This window comes from Equus przewalskii, chromosome 8, assembly GCF_037783145.1.
Source record: "Equus przewalskii isolate Varuska chromosome 8, EquPr2, whole genome shotgun sequence".
Lineage (NCBI taxonomy): Eukaryota > Metazoa > Chordata > Mammalia > Perissodactyla > Equidae > Equus > Equus przewalskii.
The window spans coordinates 81882800-81907504 of NC_091838.1; the positions used below are offsets into that span (position 1 = coordinate 81882800).

Sequence of the window (24705 nt, forward strand, 5' to 3'; positions counted from 1 at the left end):
TCTCCTTGGTTTGCCTTTTCTGGCCATCTCATGGGAATGGAATTGTACACGATGGGCCTTGCTTCTTTCACATAACATAACGTTTCCAGGGTCATCTATGTCATAGCGTGTGTCCGACCTTCATTCCTTCTTCTGGGTGAGTAATATTCCATTGTAGGGCTGTTTATCTTCTTATCTGTTCATGGACGTTTGGGCTGTTTCCGCCTTTTGGCTGCTGTGAACAGTGGGCAAATGGACTGAGGCAGAGAGGGAGTGACTTGCCCAGAGCCCAGAGCCATTTGGGTTGGAGCCGAGTCTGAACTCCTCTTTGTGGGGTCCCGGCTGTGCTCTCTCCCACACGCCTCACCGCTCCAGGCCTGCCCTCCCCTTGGGCCTGGGTCCTCGACTTGGCAGCTTTCCCCCCGCAGCCCCTGGCCCAGGGTGAGCCCTGCCCCTGAGGGTCACGGGAGCTCCCTCCAGGCGGCATGAGCACATGACACTTGCTGCAGGTGCCCGTCCTGCCTGAGGTTCCAGAATTGGCAAGTCCCACAATTCCAAGGTTTCAGAATCCCAGGGTCAGAAGATTCCCAAACGCTAAGCTTCTCAGGTTCCAGGAGACTGAGAGTTCTGAGTAGATACACGTGCCCACCCCAACGCCTGCCCACGGCAGACATCACTAATCGAGCTTGGCTTTAGCATCCCTGCAAGGGCCTGGGGCAGCTACCACCACCTGCTTGAGGTGAGATCAGATGGTCCCTCCTCCTGCAAACTGTCCATCTCCAGCTGACCCCTCCCTCCCTCCCTGCCTCCCACCTTGCACCCCTCTCCACGCCCATGGGCCCTTCCCTGCCCCCTCCCCCAGCCCCAGCGGCCGCTCTTCCCTGCCACCCCTGTCCTGTGCCCTGCTGCACTGAGGCAGGGTCTGTGGACAGCCAGGAAGGGTCCCACAGGGAGGACCCCATAGGGAGGACCCTGGCAGGGAGGCCTCACAGGGAGGACCCACAGGGTCTCAGGGTGGGGAGAGGTGGTGGGGATGGGGGCTTTCCAGAAGGGTAGGGGAGATTGCCCAGGGCGCCCCAGCTTCTTGGCCAGCAGCCGAGAACATGGCTGGAGGGCAGGGGTCCCCACAGGCCTTCCCAGGCCAGCTACCCGGTTCCGGGAAGGCCCCAGACAGGCGGGAGGTGAGAGGCACCCTGTGCTCCAGCCCCTCCCATCCCTGCCCACCGGTCTTCCAGGTGTCAACGCCCCTGGATCAGTCCTCTGGATGGCGAATGGACTGAGGGGGCGGGGTGGATGCTGGGCAGCCAAGGGGACGCGCTGGGCCCACCAGGGCTGTCGCCATGGCAGTGAGGAGGCCAGGCGGCGCAGGGCGGTTTCCCTGCGGCCAATCACGTGGTCACGTGTTGGTAAATGCTTCTTGTCCCCCCTCATCTAGAAAAGGGGGCTCGGCACTGGAACTGTCTCCTGGGGGTTCTCCAGCTGGGCTCTGGGCCCCCCGGGCCCCCCGGGGATGGGGGTCGCTCAGCCTGCACCTGCGCCTGCGCCATCAGGGGCTCTGTGCCGCTCTCGTCACCAGACAGGTGCTGGTTCTGCTCCGCGTGCCCACTCCCCTGTCCTCCCGCCACGGCCAGGGAGCGAGGAGTCCTCTGTGGGAAAGGACGAGTGCTGGGGCTGGAAATAGCCACGTGTGGACAGAAATAACCCTGGCCTCAAAAAAGAACATGGAAAAGTCGATGGGGAACATTAGCACTGGCCCAGCACTTCCCACAGCCACCGTCTCATCAGGGACGCCGTGTCTTCATCCTCACTTTGTGGATGAGGGAACCAAGGCCCAGAGCAGGGACTGGCCGCCTGAGGTCCTCTGCCAGTCAGCCGGGCCTCTGACCCCTGTGCTTCCCGTGGGGTGGCCTCTGCCCTTCTCCGAGCCTCTCGCCCCATGCCGCTGCTGGAGATGCCCCCCGGAGAGGCCCATTCCCACTCATCCTTCACGACCCTGCTCCATGTCACTTCCCCAGCCCATGGCAGGCGGCTGAGCCCTGGGGTGGGTCTCTGCCAGGACCTTGCACCCCGGAGTAGACAGTGGTCTGCTCGAGACACAGTGTGCCTCGTTCGTTGCTGCATCCTCCAATTCTATACCAAGGAGTGTGGTAGGTCCTCAGTATATGCTTGTTGAATGACTGATCAAGGGACTGGTCTCGCTAACCTGTGAGTGGTCGTAAGTTGAATGCCTGTCCTTTCCCACGACACCCTGAGAAGTTAGCATTATATGACTGTTTTAATGATGAGGCTCAGAGAGGTAGACTCATGTGCCTGAAGGTCACACAGCAACTAAGGGCTGGACCTTGGGTTTGATCCGAGCCCTGCAAGCATGGATCTTTCTGCAAGGTCATTGTGTGCCTGGCCCTGGGGTGGGACTTGGGGGTGGGCAGTGCATCTGACTGCCCAGCCTGTCCACTCCCTTCTTCCCCTGCACACTGTGGCACTGCCATCCCTTGGGCTGGCTCTCAGCTGTGGCATCTGGACGCCCTTCCTCACGCCCAGCAGCCCCTCCGTGGGGTTAGGCATTGTCCCTGGGGGCTCCCCCCAGGCCACGGGGGACATGCTCTCCCGGAGCCCCCGTGGCACTGTCTCAGCAGGGATCCTCCTATGTGCCACCTGCAGCCACCAGGGGGACCTGGGAAAGATCGATTTTCAGAGCAAGGCAAGGGCTTGGTGCAACCCTCCCGGAAGTCCATGTATGGGGGGACAGCCCTGGCACTTGCTCTGGGAGGGGCCCACTGAGAGGGTCAGGGCCCGGCAGCCACACTGCCCGCTCCCGGGGCCCGTGACTCGAGTTTCCTGGGGCGCACAGTGGGGAATGTCTGGGGAGAGGTTGGTCCCATGGCCTCTCCAGGAATCCAGGCCTGGGCAGAGCTGGGCTGGAGTTGACCCTGTGCCCCCCCAGGCCAGGCTGCCGTCCTCAGCTGAGCTAGGGCGGGGCTGCCACCTGCCCCAATGGGGACCGCTGCGTAGGCAGATGATGGGCAGATGGAGACGGGGCAGTGTCATAGCCCAGCTGTCCAGCCAGCGTCTACAGGACACTGTCTCCCTCTGTGTCCAGTACAGACAGGGGCTATCCCTTCTGCCTGACCAGAGAGGCCAGGGACCACCAAGTGACTCATACCCAACCCAGTCCATCCCTGTACCTGTCTGTCTGTCTGTCTGTCTCCTGTGGCCTTGCTGCCTGGCTTGGGGACAGGTGCCAGCGCTGTAGTTGGAAACGCACCATGCTGCTTGTCAGGACATCCCAGCCCTTGGGCGCATTTCTCTCTCCTGCCCACACAGCCGGCTCCGCTGCCAGGTTCTGTGACTTAGGGCAGCTGTCTGACCCCCTCTGGGCTCCCGAGATGGTAAATGAGGTTCTTAACCTGGGGACCACATATGGCCTTGGGGGGCTCTCAGCTCCCCTAAATCACCTGCACATTGCAGCCTGTGCGGCTGGAAGGAGGAAGCAGCATCTTGGGGGGCCCCCAGCTGCCCACCGAGCCCAGCAGCCCCGTGTGCCCTGGAGTTGCCAGCCTTGCTCCTCAGCCCGTGAGGAGGGCTGGCTCACCATCGGCCCTTCCCCGTCTGTGGCCGCCTTGCCTGGCCTTCCCTCTGGCAGTGGTGGAGACTGAGGCCTGAAGTGGGAGGCTGCCTTGAAAGTGGCGGAGTCGTAGGGGCCAGGGGCTCTTGACTCAGGGTCACTGCTTGCCCCAGGTGGGTCAGGAAGCTGCAGCTCCTCTGAGCAGCCTCCTCTGAGCAGCCTTCCAGGATTGCAGCCGGTGCCGTGGCTGCCCCTCCTACCGTCTGTGGCCGAGGCCATCCTGGCAGGGTGGCGCTGGTGGCTGACACCCCGGTTGCCTCTCCCAGGCCAGCAGCGCCACCTGGTGGCTGCATGCCCCCCCCACCCCCCCCCCCACCCCAGAGATGGCCGTCCAACCGGCATTCCCAGCAGATCAGCTGGAGGGGCCGCGCCAGGCCGGGAGGGGCTCGCTGGAGATCACGGCGCTGGAGAACCGGGGAATCCTGCACCTGAGCCGGAGTCCAGAATGCGCCCCTGAGCTCTGTGCCCTCTGCCCCATGTGTGCAGGTTCCAGGGGAAGCTCAGAGATTGGGCTCAACCCAGAGGGAGAGGGAGAATGGAGGGGGCTCAGTCACTGTGACCAGTGTGTGTGTGTGTGTGTGTGGTGTGGGGAGCAGATGTCCCTGGGTGGGAGCCCTCAATTATACCCAGCACAGGGCAGGTAGAGGAGACGGCTGAATGAATGAATGAAAATGAATGAATGTGCTGGGCCTTCCTGGGGAACCCTATTTCCTTTATGAACTCAGTTTAATCACCAGCTACTGAGTACTGAGCGCCGTGGGAGACACACACATACATACATGCACCCATATACAGACATACCACTCACACACGTACACGTGTACACATACACATGCACACACATATATGTACATACATGTACACGCCACATACATAACACAAACACCTACACATATACACAGTGCACACACACATATACATATACACAACACATACACATGCCAACATGCACACACAACACAGACACATATACACATACATACTAGCGTTTAACTCTTATAACCGAACCTAAAGGTAGAAGGTGTTAATTATCCCCCCTGACAGAAGAGGAAACTGAGGCTGGAGGATGGCACATGCCTTGCTCAAGTTTGGAGAAGCTCGTGTGGCCAAGGGGCCTGGCACGGCTGGGAGCTGCCCCCCTGCCTGGGCTCAGTTCCCAGAGCCTGCGCCCTGGGCTGGGCTGCAGCACCCTCTCTGTGAGCCTCCAGACTTAGGGTCCTGGGAGCGTCCCCCAGACCCTCCCCCTGGCTTTGCTCTGGGGAGGACAGGGTGGAGTGGGAGCTCAGGCCCCTGGACCTCACCCCACGGACTAGAGCAAGACCCTCAGCACCTCCCCCAGCAGGCCACCGGAGAGGCACCTTGGGAGTGGGTGGGGCAGGAAGATCAGCCGGGTCCCGGGACCCCTCCATGAAGTGGGTCCCAAGGCCACCCAGGGCGCACAGGGGTCTGATGCCCTTCACCTCCCAAGGCCCCCAGAGGTGAAGGTCTTTGGGTCCTGGGGCCCTGTGACACGCCGGGGACATGCTGATGTCTTCCTGGGTCCCGATGGTTCAGTGCGGGGCAGGTGACTGAGCCCGGCCCCTTCCTCCCACCCCTACTTCCATCTGGGACCCCCGGCAGGAGCCCCCACTCCGGTGTGTGGAGCCCTGGGAAGGCCTCCCCGGCCTGGGGTGTGACTGGGGACCCCATGCCTTGTGAGGCCGCCTCTCTGCCCAGGACAGCCCACCCCCTCCAGCTGGAGCCCTGGAAGCCGAGGGGCCGCAGGGCGAGGGGGCGGCAGAGCGGGGGCTGGGTTATGAACGCAGGCGGTGCTTCTCCCACCTAAGTCCCCGCCGCTGCTGGTACTGAGGGTTCCACACCACAGGCAGGGGGCCATTCGCTCTAAGCTCTGGTTACAGACCCAGAGAGGGGCAGGGGTGGGCTGGGGTCTCACGGGGACTTGGAGGGACTCCTGCCCGCCAGGTTCCGCTGCCCCTCCTGTGCCACGTCTCGAGCAGGGTGTGGGCTGTCTCGGTCCTGGCACACCTGTGGTGTGGGCAGCAGGCTCCCATTTACAGATGGGGGACTTGAGGTGCGGAGGGCCCCTGAGTCAGCGGATCAGCAGATGAGCTGGGCTGGGATCAGTATGCATGGTCCTGGTGCCTGGGCCTCTGTCCACTCACCCACTGGGCCTCAGTTTCTTCATCTGTAAAACGGGGGTGAAATGTACTGTCCTGCCTGCCCAGGGAGGCTCCAGGGCCCTCGATGTCTGAAAAGCTCCCAGCACCACCACCTCAAGGAGAGGCCCGGCCAGGACAGGGCTGGGAGCCAGGGGGGCAAGGTGAGGGCCAGGAAGGAAGGGCCTCGGGCACCTACTCCACCATGAAGCTCTCCCAGATGCCCCTGCTTGGCTGGTCCCGCTGGGTGTGGTGGAGGGCTCTGGGCTCCCACTGGTCCCAGCTGTGCCGCCAGCTGCAGACTCTCAGGACGCAGGCCTCCCCGGGGGCCTACAGAGAAGATGCTGTGGTGGGAAGCGCTGAGCAGCGACCTCACCTGGAGAAGCAGGACGATGGGGGTGGGTGGTTGGGGGGACAAATGGTGCCGAGTCCCTGAGGGCTCAGCCAGGGACTGAGGGCGCTGGGGGCAGGGGTACAGTCTGGAGGGCACGGCTGGGCCATGCGGTCTGTCCATCAGGCTGGGCCCCGGGGAGCAGCACGGGGGACGAGGAGGGACCCCAGGGATGGACGGTTGGGGCTGGCACTGAGCAGACTGACGGGCGGTGGGCCTGCTGAGACCGAGACACAGAACCGATGGGTCGCACCCAAGGGAGGGTGTGGGGGCTCCTGGAACAGGCTCGGGGAGGGGCTGCCAGTGGCTGACCGGGAGGTCTGGGGAGGCTCCAAGGGGTAGGTGGCCATGTGGAAATGGGGGGACACCCAGGAAACAGCAGGGGCCCGGGCCTGGGAGCAGAGGAGTGTTCGGGGGCCATTGCCCAGGCCTTCACTCCCCCACGCTGCGCCTGGGCGCCCCCCTTTCCGCTGACACTCCGCTGATGACCCCACCTCCCCTGCCCACTGCTTTCCTGGCTCCTGTCAGGGGGTCAGGCCGGTCTGGTGGTGCTAGGCAGCCTTGGATGGGCCCCATCACATCTCTGAGCCTCAGTGTCCTCCTCTGCGAATGGGGGACACAGACCCCTCGGGCGTGGGGCTGGCCCCCAGAGGGTGGAGGCCCTGAGGGGCGAGGGGCCCGGGGCGTCTTCGCACAGTCCTTCTGGCTCCTGTCCCTCCTCGGGGGGACGGGGGAGTGTGAAAAGGCAGGGGCCAAAAGTGTGGGTCTGAACCAAGGCGTCAGCATGGGACATCCATCTCTGATGGGCCCCCACTCCCGCCTCAGGCGTCCCAGGCCCCCAGGAAGCAGAGGCGGGCGCCGTGGTGACATTTCCTGCTATTAATGGAGCTTAATCTAAACAGGCCCTAATGTTTACCTCCAGACGCCTCCGGCCTCCGAGGGTGCCAGACAGCGAGAGTGATGGGCCCGACCAGCCAACGCCCCTCACCCCGCGCTCCTGGGCCAAGGACGGGGGCCGGGCTGGGTTACCCGGAGACCCAGGTTTGAGCCCCCTCCTGGACGCCCAGAGCCTCAGTTTCCCCATCTGTGAAATGGGGGTGACAATCTTGACCTCCCAGGCTTACAGGGAGGTTCAGAGGACAGGAAGCTCAGTGGCACTCTGTAAGCCCACAAGTAGTGCCGTCCTCCCTCCCTCTCCCTCCAGTGTCTGCCAACTGGCCCATCTCCTCCCTCCCCCAGCGGATCATACCTTTGGTGATATCATAGGATGCTGTGGGCATCCTGGCTGCCCTGCCTGTGTCCACGGCCCCTCCTGGGCAGGCAGAGTTGGGACCAGGATGGGGCGAGAACCCATCATCCTGCTGGTCTGTGTCCCTACCCCGGATACTGTGCCCACACCCTGCCCACAAGTCTGCCACTTGCACCCCCACCATCCTCTCCTCCCTTCAGAGTGGGCCAGGCTCAAGGCCCCCATATCTGCCCCCAGGAGTGGTGGTGAAATCCTGAACCTGCCACTACAGCCTTTCCTGTGGAGCCCCCCTCATCCACACGACAGTGAATGGAGTGGGGAGCATGTAGGCTCCCCGCCTGGCTCAGTGCCCATGGCTACCTGCCCGCCAACCAGGGTGCCGAGTCAAGGGCACGAAGGGAATAAACGGATTTAATTCAGGGTGAGAACTTCACGTTAAGGAAACCGTTTACAGCAGACATAAATACACGCCGTCTCACGTCACTCTGGCTGATTGGAAGTCTGGGCCGGGAGGCCTCACACCCTGGCCCCTGTGGGGTTAGGACAGCCCCGGTCTGGCCTCCGGAGGCTCCCGGGCCTCAGTCCTCATGGAGGAGGCCAGAGTGGAAGGGACCCAACTGTCAGGAGGAGGGAGCAAGCGTCTGAGGGAGCCATGGGGGTCCAGACAAGGACACATGGGGTGAACCCCCGCCCCTGGTCCCCTGCCCTTTAGGTGCAGGCCGAGGAGAGGAGCGAGAGGAGTGGAAGGGGGAAACTGAGGCCCGTCTGGCGAGGGTTATGCGTGGGGGGCCATCAGACTGAGTTCTCGGAGATGTGAGGTCGGTCCCCCGTTCCCGCCCCAGCCCCAGGAGACAGGGGGTCACCCTCTGAAGCTTGAGTGCTGGAAGGCTCCCCCTGGGCCCCGGGGGTCCTACACCCTAAGGCTCTCAGTCCCCCAGGAACCAGGCTGGCTGGCGGGATTTCAGACGTGGGCGCCTCCCTGGGTGGGGTCCAGTGAGGTGATGGCGCCACAGAAGGCCGCCGCTTGCCGACCTTAGAGAGGCCTCCTCCTAGAAGGGATTGTTCCAGGAAAACTGCAACCCTCCGCCCCCAAGCACAGCGGTCAGCTAGTGTCAGCCACTCACTCTTTCCTGTGAATTAGAGTGAGACCCTGGAGGAAAGCCTGCAGGTGATGCTGATGCTGGGCGGGGCAGACACCCGACCATGCCCTGCTGCCTCCTCCTCCGCTGTGCCACTGCCTGGGAGGCGCCTCCCCCAAACCCCACGTCTCTCTGCAGGGCCAGCATCACTCTTGCCGTGTGCTTCTCGGCACAGACAGTCCACTCCCGGCTCCCTCCTTTCACAGAGCCAGGCCCCTGCTCGCCTCCTGCAGCTCTGGGGCCCTGATGAGCCTGGCCCCCGGCTCTGAGCTGGGGGCGGGGGGCTCCAACACTGTGCCCGGCACTTGGTCAGGGCCATGGATGTCAGTGGTGGTGATGCTGATGACCACACCCACTGCTTCTCCAGCATCTGGGCCAGAAGCAGCCCTGGGCTGGAGGCAGCTCCACCCGACCCTGCCGAGCCAGCCTGGGACTCCCCCAGGCTCCAGGGCCCCAGCAGGGAGGCGTGGGCCGATATCCCCCACCCCAGCTGCCCCACGAGGTCCTGAGGTGAGAGGAGCCAACTCCACTGGCCTCACAGTATCCAGCTACTCACTCTACAACCACGGCAAGACCCTTTCCCTCTCTGAGCCTCAGTTTCCTCATCTGTGATATGGGGATATAAATGGTCTTCCTGTCTCCCATCCAGGCCTCTCTCCGGGGCTCTGAACTTGGGGGACAGGGTACTCTGCCTGGAGCCACTGAGCACGCAGGACCTTTCTCTGTAGACAAAGGGCAAAGCTGGGTCCCAGATTCCATCTCACCTGCTTCAGTGGTTGTGGCCAAGTGTGAGGGCGGAGCTGGTGGATGGAGGTGCCCAGGATGCCCAGAGCTCATCTCCCCACAACAGGCCCCCTCCCCAATACAGCAGCTCAGAAAGGGCTCCTGGGAGCTTGAGGAGAAGGCACGTGGAGGCAGTCCTGGAGTCCAGCCCAGAGGAGGTGATCAGAGGCCCAAGCCAGAGCAATGCTTCCTCCTCAGGAAAGTCAGGGAGACGAGAGGAGCCACACAAGAAGAGCCAGTCCCAGCCTCTCTGCCCCCAAGGGGAGAATGAGGGGTTCTGTGTGGTGGGAGAAGGTGGCCCTAGGCTGGCAGGCCTGGGTTCGAGTTACTGTGTCTCTGTTCTTGGTTTTCTCATCCATAGGACGAAGCCATGAGCCCTGCCGCCCTCCTGGGCAGCAGGCAGGGTCTTCCGAGACCTCTCCTGGAGCGGGGGGCTTGAGTGGTCTCCATGGGGCAGCGCAGGGGCGTTGGAGGCTCCGGGATTTTGATTCTGGGTTTTGATTGGGTTTGATTGGGTTTTGATTCCGGCCCGGCCATCGCCCAGCGGTGGCACCTGGATGTGACCCTCGGCCCTCCTGCACAGCGGATAGGCAGACAATAGCTCTCCTGTGTGGGGTCATTGAGGGGTCCAGCATCAACCTGTTGTCAGTACTCACAGCAAAGCACCATGGGTGTCACACCGTCTTACTGTGCGGCTCATGGAGGCCGGGCTGGGGGTGGGGGAGGGTGGTCCTGCAGAGACTGAACCCCTCCTGCCCACTCACGTGACATTCGTATCCCCCCACATTTCCTCTCTGTCCTTGTTCTCTCTCCTTGGGGGGGGGGAGGGGAAGGGACGGGGCCTCTTCAAGTTGTCTTTTTAGCTCTCTTTAAAATTCCCAGTACCTAAAAAAGTCTTTGTCCCTGTTTATGAGAAATCCCTTCTGGGGCCAAAATGGCCCAGGGGAGAAGCAGCTCCTGGCTACCCCTCTGAGTTTTCAATGGACACAACATACACCCTAGGGATGGCAACTAACTGGCATTCAGACCACCACACCCCCTGCAGAGCCTGCGGCAGACATTGCTAATCAACCACAGCACGCTGGGCTCGGAATCCTTCTCCATGCAGTGCACTGAGCAGCCGTCACCCATCGGTCGAGGCCATCCCAACCTGCCCCTCGGGCAGAGCGGTGGGCTGCAGTCTCTGACCTGGCTCGCCTAGCCCAGTCCTGACCTTCTGACCTTTGGCCCCCTTGCAGAGCCTGCCGACTAGGCCTCAGGCCCATTGGTCAGGGCCTGCGTGAGGGCGCCAGGGCCGGTGCTGAGGATGCGTGGCTGGCCTGAGGCCTTGGAGCTCTTGTGCATGCTGACCGCGTGGCCGATGCTGGGCTCGCCCTCTGCACCACGCCAGCGGAAGAGGCCGCGGACGGTGGCCTGGAAGCTGCTGGTGACGAAACAGTAGACGATGGGGTCCATGCAGCTGTTGAGGCTGCTGAGGGTCACGGCCACGTGGTAGACCACAAGGCTGGCCTGGCGTGGCACGTCGGGCCACAGCGCCACGGCCACCTGGCGGGCGTGGAAGGGCGTGAAGCAGACGAGGAAGATGACCAGCACGGTGAGCAGCAGCTGCATGGCGCGCACGCGGCGCTGGCGGCCCTGGCGCAGCAGGCCCGGCCGTGACAGCGCACACACGATGCGGCCCGTGAACACGCTGATGACCAGCAGCGGCAGCAGGAACTCCAGGACGGTCAGCGCGAAGATGTGGCAGCAGGGCCGGCCCCCGGCTGTCACGCCCAGCACGGACAGGGTCACGGCGCCGGCGGCCAGCCACACCAGGGCGCACACGACCCTGGCGCAGGCAGGCTGGCGCCAGCGGCGGGAGCCGTCAGGCTGCACAATGGCCAGGTAGCGGTCCACGCAGATGCAGGTGAGGAAGAGGATGGAGCAGTGCATGTTGAGGAAGTAGCTGAAGACGTGCGGGAAGGCGCAGCGCAGGCAGCCGCGTGTGCCATAGAAGACGGCAAAGCGCGTGGGCAGCGACAGCCCCACGAGCAGGTCGGTCACCACCAGGTTGATGGTGTAGATGACCGATGGTGTCTTGGCCCGCGTGCGGCAGCAGAAGACGTACAGCGCCAGCCCGTTGAGCACCAGCCCCGCCAGGAAGATGACGCCGTGCACCGCCACCAGCGCCAGCCACAGGCCTGGGAAGGCGGCGTGCAGCTCCTCGTCCAGCAGGGCGAACAGGTGGAACAGGGGCACCTCAGGTGCGCTGCTGTTGGCCCACGCCGCTGCCGCCACCGTGGCATTGGGCGCCGCCAGGGCCAAGGGCCCCGCGGTAGACGCAGAGGGCATGATGGGGGCCAGCGCGCACCCCGGGCCTGGAAGGAAGGAGACGGTTACACGGGATTATTGGGGCCCTGCCTGCAGGCTGGACCTGGCTCGTCCGCTCACCTAGCACGTGTGTGGTGTTTGAGCCTGGACTCTGATCCCCGCTCCTCCCTCACTCGCTCTGCAACCTTGGGTGGGTCACATAACCTCTCTGTGGTTAAGTGGTTGGGGTCAAGGAGCTGCTGGGAGGATCAGCTGAGCACAGCAAACTCCAGCACATAGTTATTTCGTGCCGGATAAAGCACAGTTCTGCTTGGACAGAATCTGGCCCACGGTCACCCCACCTCGCTGTCTCCATGCCCATGTGTCACGGCCCCCGTCTTCCAGGCCACCTATCTGTTCTCGCCTCCTTCAAGGCTGGCACCACGTCAATGCCCTGGGTGAGGGTCCTCACTAGGGACCTCGTCCAAGGGGTCGGGATGGGGCCCAAGAACCAGCCCCGCTGGGCACCCCTGTTACCTCCCAGCCCTGAGAGGTGCGCACTGTGTCCGGGAGGCCCGTGCCGAGGGCTCGCCGGGGCGATCCTGGAGCTGTCAGGGCAGCAGCAGGGCGGGTGTGAGTTAAATAAACCCTGCGCTCCTGCCTGGTGGCCCAGACGGGTGGTGGGGCCCGTGGGGGCGGGCTGGGCCGCCCACTCTGTTTATGTTCCTGCTGAGCTGTTTAACTTGCCGAGATTTATCCCTTTATTTATAAATGAAGGGTTAACGGGCCCCCACCCCCGCCTCAGGCCGGACTGATGCTCCAAATAAGGACATTTTTGGCTTTTTCAGGAGAAAGGAGAGGGCTTTGGGGAGAAGCAGGGAGGAGGGCCGGGCTGTGGGACACCCTGGGTGCACAGTGCACCCTCCCCCACCTGCAAGGAGAAGGGAAGGCCCTCCCCCGCTCCCGGTGGCCGATAGAAGTGAGGCCTCTACTGTGAACAGGCCGGACACTGCCCACTCCCCCTGGCCGGCTGCGTGGCCTTGGGCAACAGGCTTCCTCTGGCAGCTTCTACCCTGTGGACCAGGGACACTGAGTCCTGCCTGCTGGGGATCTGGGGGATTGAAAGCCCAGCCTGGCAGGGGTGGGCATGGCTGAGGAGCTCTCCGTAGCAAGGGCTCAGGTCCCAAGCCCGCCTGGAGGGAGGCCCGAGCAGGATGGGCAGCCACTTCCATCCTGAGGGAGATTAGCACCTGCTGGAGGTCACCCAGCTGTGCCTCTGCCGCTGGGACCCCTGCTCTGGGCGTCTGCTGACCCCCAAGGCTGCTGGGAGGAGTCGGGTGCTGCCCAGGCCTGTGCCCACCCCGCTGGCCACCCCCATCACATGCGGGTCCAGGCGTCGGCTCACAGGCTCCTCCGGGCTGGGCTGCCCTCTGCGTGGTACCCCAGCCCCTAACACACAGGGTCAATGAGTATCTGTCTGTCGTGTGGCGGCTTGGGGAGCAGGGAGCCTGAGGGACGTCTAGGGCTGGGGGAGACTTGTGAGCGTGAGGGGGCGGTGAGGGGAGGCGATGGGGCTGGGCTGCGGGGCTGGGAACCTGGGGCCTCCTCCTCTGGGCAGTGGGGGGCCCCAGGAGGCCCCTGGGAAGGAGGAGGTACCTCCCAGCGTGCCCCTCCTCTACTGTGAAGAACCGGGCCTCGACACGTGCCGGAAGGAGCGCTGGGGGCCGGCCCCAGGGACCCACGCAGACTGCTGTTTGGATTCCCTTCTGCATGCTCTTCGGGTTTCCAGTGTGTCTGCACTGGGTCCACATTAGTGTCACAATCAGAGACAAATAATAAACACTATGGAATGTTTCCTCTGGGACAGAGTCCCAGGATGACGCCGGCCCTGGGGATTTTGTCCTCCCAGGAAACTCCCCCGGGCCAGCCTCGTATGCTGGCCAGCAGCTCGCTCAAGGTGCTGGGGGGTCCAGGCCAGGGCTGCAGGGCCTGGGGCCATCAGAGCTGGGGGCTGCGCAGATGCTCAGGACAACCCAGCGGCCAGACAGGAGTGGAGAGAGGAAATCTCTGCAAAGCTCACGCAGATGCTCAGCTCCGAGAGGCTGAACCCGGACCCAACAGAACGGAGCCCTGATATTAGCCACACTCAGCCCCAACCCTGGTCACACGCTGAACCACCAGCCCAGGAACATGATAAACCTTGTTCCCTGTCACACGCTCAGTCTGGACCCTGGTCACACACTGAGCCCTGACCCTGGTCACACTCTGAGCCCTGATCCTGGTCACACTCTGAGCCCTGACCCTGGTCACACACTGAGCCCTGACCCTGGTCACACTCTGAGCCCTGATCCTGGTCACACTCTGAGCCCTGATCCTGGTCACACACTGAGCCCTGATCCTGGTCACACACTGAGCCCTGGTCCTGGTCACACACTGAGCCCTGGTCCTGGCCACAGCCTGGGCCCTCCCCTCTGACTTTCTACACCCACCTCTCCCCTTTTTTCTCTGCTGAGTCTGACGGTCTCTGTGTATATGATAAGACCCCCCCCCCCCCCCCGCTAAGGTGCCCTTTTCCCCCGTCCCCAGCACACCCTACTCCTCTGCCTCACCTCTCACAGTGACTAATGTCTGATCTAATTCTCCAGTGACCACTCTCTGGGGCATCCACTCATTTCATTTTGAAGGATGAGGAACTCAAGTGGCGGGCTTCCAGAGCCCGTGCTGGCCTGTGTAGATAGTGTCCTGCTGATGGCCTCGAGAAGCCACCATATGCGGCCCTCCCTTCTCTGGGGCAGAGCAGGAGCTGGACTGGGAAGGTGTGGGCTCCCTCCTCCCCACCGCATGGCCTCAGGAAGGTCAGTCCTCCCCGGGACCTTAGTTTCCCCCTTAGTCTCCGCTGCCTCGGCTCCTGCTCCCCCCGGCCCTCTACCGGGGTGGCTCCCCTCCCCCACCCCTAAAGCCGCTTCGGTCAGGTGTGTGCCCTTCTGGCCGGCTCCCTGACCCTCAGCAGGGTGCTCTCGCCCGCCTCCCACGCTCTCGGCCCCTGCGGAGCCCCTGCCGGTCCTCCAGTCTCCTGCGGCTCCTTCTCGCCTCCACCGGGCCCTCCTCGTCTCTCTCCTCCCTCTGTCCACATCCAGGACCCCACACCCTGCCTGCCTACCGTGGCTGGGCCCTCCGTGCTCCCATGGGAAGACGGGGTGCAGGGCCGGTGGGGCTGGCGCAGCTGGCAGGGCCGGGGGTGGTGGGCACTGCAGGGGGCATGTGAACAACAATAACCAGTGGAGGTGGGGGCTTGGGGTGGCCTCTACTCACCACGGGTCACGCCGGGGGCGTTGGTGACCCTCCCTGAGCCTCAGTCTCCTGCCTGTAAGGCGATGTGATGGCAGCTCCCCCGTCCCACGGTTCAGAGCCCGGTGCTGCAGGTTCCTCCCTCCCGGGCCTCCAGGAAGGCCGGGCCAGGACTCGAACCCAGGTCTGCCCAGGTCCTGGGCCTGAGGGGCGGGTGGGGGCACCTGGCAGGCGGCCCCTTAGGCCAGCGGGCACACGGCGGGACCGCTCCCCATGTGCCCCCCTGCTCAGCCTCTAAATATAGCCCGGAACAAGGGCAAAGGAGAGAAAGTGCTGGTTCTCCGTGGGACAGCCTGGCCCCAGGCCTGCCCGCCCGGGCTTGGGGGAGGCAGGGCTGGGCGGTGAGCAAGGAGAGGGGACCTAGGGCCCGGGTTCAAGTCCGGCTCTGCCACTCCCTCGCCCCAGGCCTTCGGCCAGGTTGGCAAGCCTCCTTCTCCTGTGCTAAATGGGGTCGCTGGGGCCTTCCACGACCTGAGGGGAGGCTCAGTCCTGCCCTGGGAGCCAGTCTGAGGAGGGAGGCACTGCCTGGCCCATGAGCCCTGTCTGAGGGGGGAGGCAGGACCCTGCCCTGGGAGCCAGTCTGAGGGGGAGGCACAGCACTGTCCCCTCCCCTTTCCTGGCAGGTGCCCTGAGCCCGACTGAGATGGAGCAGATCCCGCAGCCAGGTCCAGCTGGCCAGGGCCCAGTGGGCAGGGGCCATGTCCTCATAGTGCCGGCACGGTGCCGGGCTTGGGGCCTAGAAACAGCACCAGTGCCACCATCCTGGCTGGGAGCCTGCACGCTGTCCCCCAGCCCCGCCTGTGGCCCCTGCTCATTACACCCTCCCACATGCAGGCACTTCTCCAGGCAGAACAGCAGGGACATGGGCCCGATCTCCAGGGGCTCAGGGTCAGCGGGGTCCACACGCAGTGGGGACGGGAGCCTGGAGTGTGGCCCTTGAGATCCCGCTCCACTTGGGACCGCTCCATTTTCTTCTGACCGCTTTAGGGTCAGAACAGACCGTGTGACCCTAAAGTCTGTGAGCCTCAGTTCTCTCATCTGTGAAGTGGGCAGAATTAGACCCCTCTCTGAGGTCGCGCTGATGTGTTGTCAAGAGGCAGCATCTGAAGGGTCCTGAGAGGATTTTGGCCGATGAGGGGTGGGAGACAGGACTGAGTCTGAACAAAGGTGGGGGTTAGAGGAGGGCACCCCTTCGGAGAACGGCCGCAGAGGGCGAGTCCTGGTCCCGGGGGCCTGACAGCTGGCGTGCAGCTGTGTGGAGGGGGGAGGCGGGGACCCAGGCTGAGCCCCGTCAGCCCCCAGCAGCCGCCCTTCTCCCCTGCTGGCTTCTAGCTCTGTGGGGCCTCCCCCTGCTCCTCTCTTCCTTCCCTCCTTCCCTCCCGCCTGGCTCAGAGGAAATGGGGCCTCTCAGGAGGGAGGGTGAGGAGTCCCGCCATCCTGCCCAGGCCCTCCCGGCCTCAGTTTCCCCATCTATACAATGGGCACTTCCAGCACTGAAGTGCTCCAAGGCTGGAACACGCCTACACCTCCTGGAGCGTCTTTGCTGCCAGGCAGCGCCGCCCGTGTCCCTGAACCTTCAGGCACAGACCCTGGAGGCTGACTCCAGAGGGGACGGAGGGGTGACGGTGGAACCGTGGGGGCCAGGGGGCTGGGGCGAGACCCCGGCTCAGGGCTTCCTGGGGCAGGAGGCGGCCGTGCAGGCCTCGCCCCTCCTCTGGGGGATGAAGTCCTGCAGTGGCTTGGCCCTGCTCAGTTCCCCAGCCTTACGCTGGGGCTCCCGCAACACTGAACCCCAAGCTCCCCCTGATGATGAGCTCCCCCCGGCTACGGTGACTGGTCCCTGGTGGCCTCAGAACCCAGCCGGCCTCTACCAGCCCCGGGACTCTCGTTGGCTGCTCTTTCTTCCCCAGGGGTCGCCAAGCTGGTGGGATGTGAGATCAAGCTGCTGATGGCCACATTCCTCTAGAAGAAGGCCGCCAGGAGGGAAGCAGGCCCCAGTGAAGAGGAGAGACCGAGTCCTGAGAGGGTGGCTTAAGCACCTGGATCCAGCCCTGCCTGAAGTGGGAGAGATTCTAGGTCTCATCGGTTATACGAAGCCATTATCTCCCTCTTTGGCTTAAGCTACTTTGAGCTGAGTTTCTGTCACTTGTGACTAAAATAATTCTCACTAGACGCTCTTATTCTCCTGCCAGCTCTCTCTGGTCTAGATGCCTCTTCCTTCAGTGAGCCCTCCCTGATTGCCTCAGGTGGATTTGCCACCTCTTCGGGCTCTTGTAGCACTGGGGGCCACTTGTCCCATTCCCCACTAGCCTGTGAGTTCCCGGAGAGGAGAAGCCCGTACAGTCATGTTCGAGAAACGTCAGGCACGTGGGGGAATGGATGTGCGAAAGCTCAGCTTGCACTCCTCCAAGGGCAGGAGCTCACTACCTGTCTGGTAGCCCACTGCATTGCAAGACTGCTCCAAAGGGAAGGAGGTCTTCACTGCGGCCTACAGCGGCCCCGCCGACCCCAGCCCACGCCCCTGGCTTCTCCGCCCCCCACGGGGCCCTGCGCTGGGGTGAGACACCTGAATGGCTGCTGTCACTGGGGAGGGAGGACGATCCACACGTTAGGAATGAGGACACAGGACGCAGAGCGAGGGGGCTTCAGCAGCTAGCCTGGGGTCGCCCAGCTGGGCCGTGGGGCTCGTCCCTGGCTGGGTGGACTCTGAGCTCCGAGCCGTCACCCACAGAGAACGCGCACCAGGGCTTTCCGTGGGGCCCTGCGCCTCACAGAGGCCACCGGGACTCGCTCTTTCCCCCGACCCTCCGCAGCCCAGGGTTTCATATTCCAGGTGGGGAGACTGAGGACCAGGGAGGGAGACGACGAGCCCCACCCTGAGCAGGGGCAAGGTCCTGTTCAGACCCAGGCCTGCCTCTGCCCACCAGCCGTCCCCTCCCCCGTGGTTCCCCTATGGGACCGCGCCCTGGCGGTCCTGGTCCTGCCTCCATGGTCTCTCGGGTGGGGCGGATGGATCCCCCAGCTGGATGCTGGGCGCAGCGGTGGGGGAAGCACAGGAAGGTGGGGTCAGGGAGGGCTTCCTGGAGGAGGTAGTGGACTCAGCAGGTGCAGAAGCCTGGGTGCATCACAGGGAGACACCGAGGCCGAGGCCAGGAGCCGCCCTCACAGGGCCTTGAGCACTGTGCGAGGAGCCAGGAGGGATCCAGCTCACTGGGAGGCCGGCCTCCCTCCCAGGTGCCTGTGCCACTCACTGCCTGACCCAGCCTTGGAGTGAGGGCTCTGACCCCGCAGGGGTCCTCCCTGAGCCTCAGTCTCTTCTCCTGTGAATACAGCTATATTACGCTGCCCTGCAGGGCTCCCTGGGCCTTAGCTGAGACAGAGCACCTGGTGCAGAGGTGGGGGGCGGGTGGGAGATGGGGCTGGGGGCTGTGTGTGGCTGCACGGCGCACAGTGAGGGTGGTGTTTCTCCCCCGACCCCTCCGGGTGGGTAGACGGGAGCCCCACACATCACAGCCTTTCTGAGCTTTGCTGAGACCCCGTCGGGGGGAAAGGGGACATTCTATCTCCCCCGATACAAGCCCCCGGCCCCCTCACAGCCCACCCAGTGTCCCCGCGCCAGCCTGGAATTGGTTTCCACCCCCAGCTCCACCCCTACTTCCCCCCAGTCCTTCCAGCTGGGCAGGGTTGACACCTCCTCTAGGAAGCCCACCCAGTCACCTTGACCTTCAGTCCGCGCTTGTCCTCGTCACCCTACTCCCTGCCCTGGGCGCTCATCAATGGTGTTGGTTCAAGGCTTGGAGCCTCAGTTCCCTCACCTCTGATGCTGGGAATCATGTTTGTTGAATGAATGAGTGAGCAAACGCATGAGTGAAATCCAGTGGAGCGGCTGGAGGTGTTGGGTGGACTAAGAGAAATGCCTGCAGACATGCCTGCACAGAAGATGCACAATAATAGTAACGGCGCCAGAGGCTGCTGGTTTCCCTGCCTGCATGGAGGCCCTGCCCGGGCCGGCCTGCGCATTTCTGGGGAGAGGCCTGGGTCATCCGGGTGCTCCATGCAGGACTTCTCAGAGCCTTTGTGGAGCCCTCAAACCCTGGGAATCTTCCTCAAACCCTCAAATGAGCACTTTCCCCAAGTCATTTGAGCCTGTCCCCTCCTGGGGCTCCCTCTTCGTCCAGCCTTATCGCCACACCAGCTGCTGGGGGCTGTACTCCACTGTCCACTCACAGCTCACTGGGTCCCTGCTGTGTGCCCAGCAATGTGAGGCCAAGACCCCCGAGGCTCAGGATGCTGTGGCTGCCCACAGACCCCGAGGGGGAACCGGGGCCTCGGGGACCTCCCCTCCTTGGCAGGTGGGTTGTGTCCTGACATCTCCTCGGTTCCTCTCGGAACTGCCCCACGGTCTCTGTGTGTTCTCGCTCGGCGGCCCGGCTGCCCAGCAGACACCCGTCTCCCAGCCTGGCTGCCTCCTGCCTGCCACCTATGGGGCCAGGGCAGCCAGGGAGCCTGGCCTCAGGTTCGGGCCAACAGGTGGCTGCCTGGGAGTGTGGCTCCTGCACCAGGGGCCCAGGGGGCAGGCAGTGACAGGCCTCATCTTTCCCAACAGGTGCTGGGAGCATCTGCTGTGGGCCAGCTGCCTGTGGGACATCGGCATCCACACAGCAGCCCGGGGCTCTACAGACGAGGAAGCGGAGGCCCAGAGAGGTGAGCTGTGTGCCCTAGGTCACACAGCCAGAGGCTGGCAGAGCTGAGAATCAAACCGAGGGCCACAGCTCCCAGCCCAGGCAGGGGTGGGGTCAGGGCGGGCATCTCTGGACCTGTGGGGTGTGTGCCCGTGCCCCCGATGGGTGACCCTCATGGCCTTCCAAGGCCAAAATAGCCATTATTGGGGGAACCATCTGCCTGTTTATTTTTCCGATTATTCTTGGTCTCATGGCATCTGCTTTAGAACATTGCCTGCTGTTTTTGGCTGGTCTGGGCCTCTGCTCATTCCATCCAGGGATGGCTGGGCCCTTACGGAGGCCCCCAAGAGGGGTCAGACTGGCCCGGGGTCACCCAGCAGGTCCCAGGTGGCACCAGCTGGAATCTAGGTCCCTCCACCCAGATCGGGGAGAGGGGTTCCTCCTGGGAGCCGGTTGACCGCTATGGAGAAGAGCACCTGGGCTCCCTCGTGCCTGACTCTGCCTGACCTTTCACCAACCAGGAGCCCTTGGCCGAGACCTTGGTGCTGGTGGAAATGTCAGTTTCTCTGGGAGGGGCAGCCCCAGACATCGCCGCACATGGGGTTCCTGCTGGAGCTCAGACAGCCCTCCCTGCCACCCTGGGTCACCCTTCCTCTCGTCTCGCTGGCTGCAGCTGCTGTAGCACCCGACCCCCTCCCCCAGCCCAGCCTCTCTAGGGGCAGCAGCACATGGTTCCACGGCTGCACCTGCCTGGCCTCTGTCCTTCTGCCTGCAGATCCTCAGCCTGGTACTCTTGGCCTTTGCACATGCTGTTCCCTCTGCCTGGCATGCCATTCCCTCTGCCTGTGTCACCTGCTGAAGGCCCCTGGTACCCGTGGTCACCACCCCACACAGTCCTCCCTGAGCCCCTCTGACCTCCTGCTGCCCCAGACACCCCTCCACTGGGGGAGAGCTGTAAACCCCACAGTTCATGGGTTGTCTCCAAGATGACCTCCCGGGGCCTCACTGACTCTTCCCAAGATGCCCTCTAGTTGGTGTTGCCGGCCCCCTTTTGCCCGTGAGGAAACTGAGGTACAGAGAGATGAAGCGGCCTGGAGTGTGGCTGGAGGCGCTGGGCTTTGAGCTCTGCGCTGGGGGCCCTCCCACCTGCACAGGCCACCGACGGACCACTATGGCCCGCTGTGCAGAGAAGGAATCAGAGGCCCGGGGCCAGCCGCTTGCCCCAGGCCACACAGCCCAGAGGCGGGGTCAGGGGAGCAGTCAGGACCACGCGCTTTGGAGGCCGCAGATCTGGCCTTGAACCCCAGTGCCGGGGGCACTGAGTGTCCCAAGCAGACCTGGCTCCACCTTATGGAGCTCACAGCTGGCAGCAAGATGGTGGGAGTGGGTTAGAAAGCAGCCGGGGCAGCAACTTTGGCTGGTCACAAGCAGGAGGGGCCTCTGGAGGATCTGGGGGAATGGTGTTCTGGGCAGTGGGAAGAGCACAGCATGTGCAAAGGCCCTGAGGTGGGAAAAGCTTCTGTGCTCAGGGCACTGTGAGAGGTCTGTGGGGCCAGCCTGGGCATGCTGAGAGTTTTGGCCTGACTTATTGTCAGGGGAGCTCTGCTGCGGAGGGCAGAGCTGGGGCGGGATCTGCCGCCTGTGGGCATTCTCCAGGCCCCAGTGCCGCCTCCTCAGGGATGCCCCCAGGATTGCCCAGCTCCCCGCAACCCCCTGCCCCTTTTCCTCTTACTTTGTCTTCTTTGCAGCCCTCCCACCGCCTGACGGCTTCACACTGATTTGCGTTCCTGTCCTGCTTTTCCCCCCGACTGGACTGGCCGAGCCGTAAGGGCCAGGGCTGTGGCCGAATGAGCACACGAATGATTTTCAGGGACCATTCTGGCCTCTTCGAGCCTGAGTTTCCCCATCTGTAAAGTGCGCGGGCTGAGGCCACCTCATGACATCAGGTTATCCCAAGGACAAAATGGAGCCAGCTGCGGGCTCCCAGCAGGTGCTCAGAAAATATCCGACGCCCCCCTCACCCCAGAGCTATTGAGGCAGCACACCCTGCTTTTGCCAAAGCTCAGAGAAGGGTGGCAACTTGCCTGTGGCCACACAGCCAGGAAGCCCCTGGAGGGGAGGTGGTGCCTGGTGGTCCTCTGGCAAGGAGTGACCAAACGCTGGCAGAAGAATGGGGGCCACCCGGCAGGTCCAGCCGCCTGCCCTGGCTGCGAGCTGCCCCGCCAGCTCTCCCGTCTCCTGGGTGCCTTCCGTTCCCAGTGCTGCCCGGGTGCACAGCTGCTCCTTGTCTGCCCCGCCCCGCCCGGCATTCTGGCCACAGGCCAGTTCCCATCTGCCCGCCCCCCTCGGGACCCTGTTCCCGCTGCCTTCTCATAGGGCAGCTACCGCCCGAGAGAGCCAGGCGGGGGCAGCTCAGCTCCCAGGTCCTTGCTGGCGGCTGGGCGTGCCTGTCCTGGGGCTCAGTTTCCCCACCGCTAAAAGGAGGGGGGAAGGGCCTGGGCTGGAGCGTAGGGCCTGAGCTGTGGGATGGCAGGGCTGGCCCTCTGCGGGGGCATGTCCCGCTCAGAGCCCGTCCTCACGAATGCCTCAACCCCCAGACCTGCCCCAGCCTGGGGGACAGTGGCGGCCAAGGTCCTAGGGCTCATGGAGCCTCTGGGGTCCCCAGCCTCTTCCCTGGCCTCGCCTTTGGGGCCACCCTAGAGCCTTGATGGGTGGGGAAATCGAGGCCCAGCTCTGAGCACCCAGCAGATGATCAGTGAGAATGTTGAATGAACGAATGAGGAATGAATGAATGAGTGAAATACAGAGAAGGGGGTTGTGAGCCCAGCAGCACAGGTGGGCTCTGGCGGCAGGAAGAATGCCCCATAAGCCCTTGGGAACTCTCCCTCCGGCGCTCCTCCCCTAGCCTGGCCAGCCCTGACGGCCCCCTGGGGGGGGTCTCAGTTTTCCCATCTGTACGGTGGCTTTCTGCGGGGCGGGCGGGACCTCACGGCCGCTTTTAGGGCTTTAGGGCTCTGAGCTCTCGCCTGCGCAGGTCTGGGGCAGTTTCTCAGCCCCCCTCCCCCTCCCGCTGCCCACCTGGCTGGGGAGTGAGGACAGCCACTCGATCAATAGGTGAGGACTCACGGCACCTTCGCCCTCCCGGCACCTTCGCCCTCCCGGACGGCTGGAGATGGAGCCGGCGCTGCCTGAGCCTGGACGGCCTCCTCCCGCGCGCGGCTCTGCGGGCCACTCTGTCCTGCTGCCCGGACGCGCCTTCCTGGGGCCTGACGTCAGGCCGGCGCTCGGGGCTCCTTTTGGGCAAAGGCAGTAGGGGTGGGGGCGGGGTGGGGGCGGGGTGGGGGCGGGGCGGGCTCCTTCCCCGCCCCCGCTGGGCCCCCGGAGGAGCCGGGTTCCAGGGCTCTGGGGGAGGGAGCCTAGGGGCAGCAAAGTCTGCAGGCCCGGCTGGACAGAGGAGGAAACTGAGGCATGGAGGGGCAGAGCCAAAGCTGCACCACCCAGGATGGGGAGGGAAGGGAAGGGAGGGAGGGCAGGCGGCTCCAGCCAGCTCTCTGTGCCCCCAGCACCCCGTCTGGGGAGGCGCCCAGGAGAGGGCGGCTGGCACTTACGTGTGCTGTGTGTGCCGGGGGAGGTGAGAGCACACGCTGATCCCGTTTTTTGGGCTGGGAAGGGACAAACGCACCCCGGCTGCCTCTGCCCCTGCCTCTGCCCCTGCCCCTGCCGAGTTCCGCCCTGCTCTCTGGGTTCTGTGTCTGTGTGTGCTTTGAGCCTGGGTGTGCCTGCGTGTGCCCGAGACCGAGGGCCTGCACACAGGGTATCGGAGCTCCATTTGTGCCCGTGCCTGTGCGTCCCTGGGACCGACGCGGCTTCACAGGGGCACACGCGTGCCTGAGTGTGTTATTGGGGCCGGCAGCCTCTGTGAGTGCTGGCAGCTCCGTGGGGACCCGTGGGCTTGGGTGGGCACGTGGGAAAGACCCGGGCAGGACAAGGGCCAGTGGGAGGGCGGGGAAGGGAGGTTGTAAATCTCACGTAGCAGAGGCCTGATCCCCAAGTGGCGGCTGGGAGGGACGTCCCTCCCTAGACAGACACGGTGACTGGGGTGGAGGCTGGGGGCCAGCCGGGGTGGGCCAGGGTCTCAGGGCCGAGGGTGTCTGGGACTGGGGCGGGGTGGGGGGATGCTCAGGGTGGGGCCTTCTCAGGCGCTGTCTCCTCTGCCCCCTCTGCCCGAGCCCCTCTCTAGTCTTTTCTGTCCCTGTGCGCCTCCTCACTCACGCAGTTCCATCCTCCCGGGCCCCTGATAAAGCACATCCTGAGCTGGCCCGAGCTGCACGCCGGGGACACAGGCACGGCGGCCAGAGATGAGGCCCCTGGCCTTCAAGCTCTCAGGCTGCAGAGGGACACATCGCAATGTGCCTTCGGGAGGAAGCAGGGATGCGGGGTGTTGGGGGGGGACCCTGGCCCAGCCTGCTGGGGAGGGTGTGGCCCGGAGGGCTCCTGGAGTGGAGAGCACAGTGCTCGGCAGAGGTGAGGGTGACAGGAGGGAGGCAGGCTGGATGGGCAGGGGTGGGAAGGGGAGGCCATCTGGGCAGCCCCTGTGAGTGGAGGCAGGGATGAGCGAGGTATGGGTACCACAGTGGTAGGCTTGACCCTGAAGGCAGTGGGGAGCCATTGAAGATTCTGGGGGAGGGCGGTCCCTGGAGCTGCATCCCTACCCCCGGCTCCCCCAGCCTTCCCCAGCCTCCCTGCTAGTGCACGGCTGAGCCCACAGGCTACTGCCATCTCCTTAGGACACTGCTGTGTCTGTCCCAGAAGCGGAAACTGAGGCCAGAGAGGCAGGAGTGTCCGGCCCTCCAGGGCCCTGCCCCACGGCGGCCCTCGCTGCTGGCTGGCCAGGCGGGGGCACCCAGGGTCTTGCCGGAGGAGTGTGGGCTCCGTGTTGTTTCTGTACAGGGGTGGCCTGGAGGCGGCGGGGTGTGGGCTGGGTTGGGAGGCCTGTGCCAGCGGAGGCTCAAATTTTACGAGCAGGAGACTGCCGCTGAGTCACGGACAGGCCCGCCAGGCCTC

The 24705-nt window shown here is 64.0% G+C and overlaps 1 protein-coding gene and 1 long non-coding RNA gene across 3 annotated transcripts; one reads left to right on the plus strand and one right to left on the minus strand.

The window, feature by feature from the left end:
• Positions 1 to 7792: 7792 nt before the first annotated feature.
• GPR20 (G protein-coupled receptor 20) lies at positions 7793 to 22906 on the minus strand. Of its 2 annotated transcripts, none has more exons than XM_070631098.1 (2): positions 22720 to 22906; positions 7793 to 11679 (listed from the first exon to the last, which is right to left on the minus strand). In XM_070631098.1, exon 2 carries the CDS (start codon positions 11651 to 11653, stop codon positions 10571 to 10573), a length of 1083 nt encoding a protein of 360 aa, XP_070487199.1. In that variant the 5' UTR covers positions 11654 to 11679; positions 22720 to 22906; the 3' UTR covers positions 7793 to 10570. The 2 variants fall into 2 exon arrangements, with proteins under 2 accessions (XP_070487199.1, XP_070487200.1); XM_070631099.1 differs by having other exon boundaries at positions 22773 to 22890.
• LOC139085177 (uncharacterized) lies at positions 14346 to 17148 on the plus strand. Its single transcript, XR_011543280.1, has 2 exons — positions 14346 to 14466; positions 16870 to 17148. It is a non-coding gene; the product is annotated as an uncharacterized lncRNA (long non-coding RNA).
• Positions 22907 to 24705: the final 1799 nt, after the last annotated feature.

What these genes read in the sequence shown, in the direction of transcription:
- GPR20 (XM_070631098.1), bottom strand. Translation starts at nt 11,653, where the DNA reads ATGCCCTCTGCGTCTACCGCGGGGCCCTTGGCCCTGGCGGCGCCCAAT.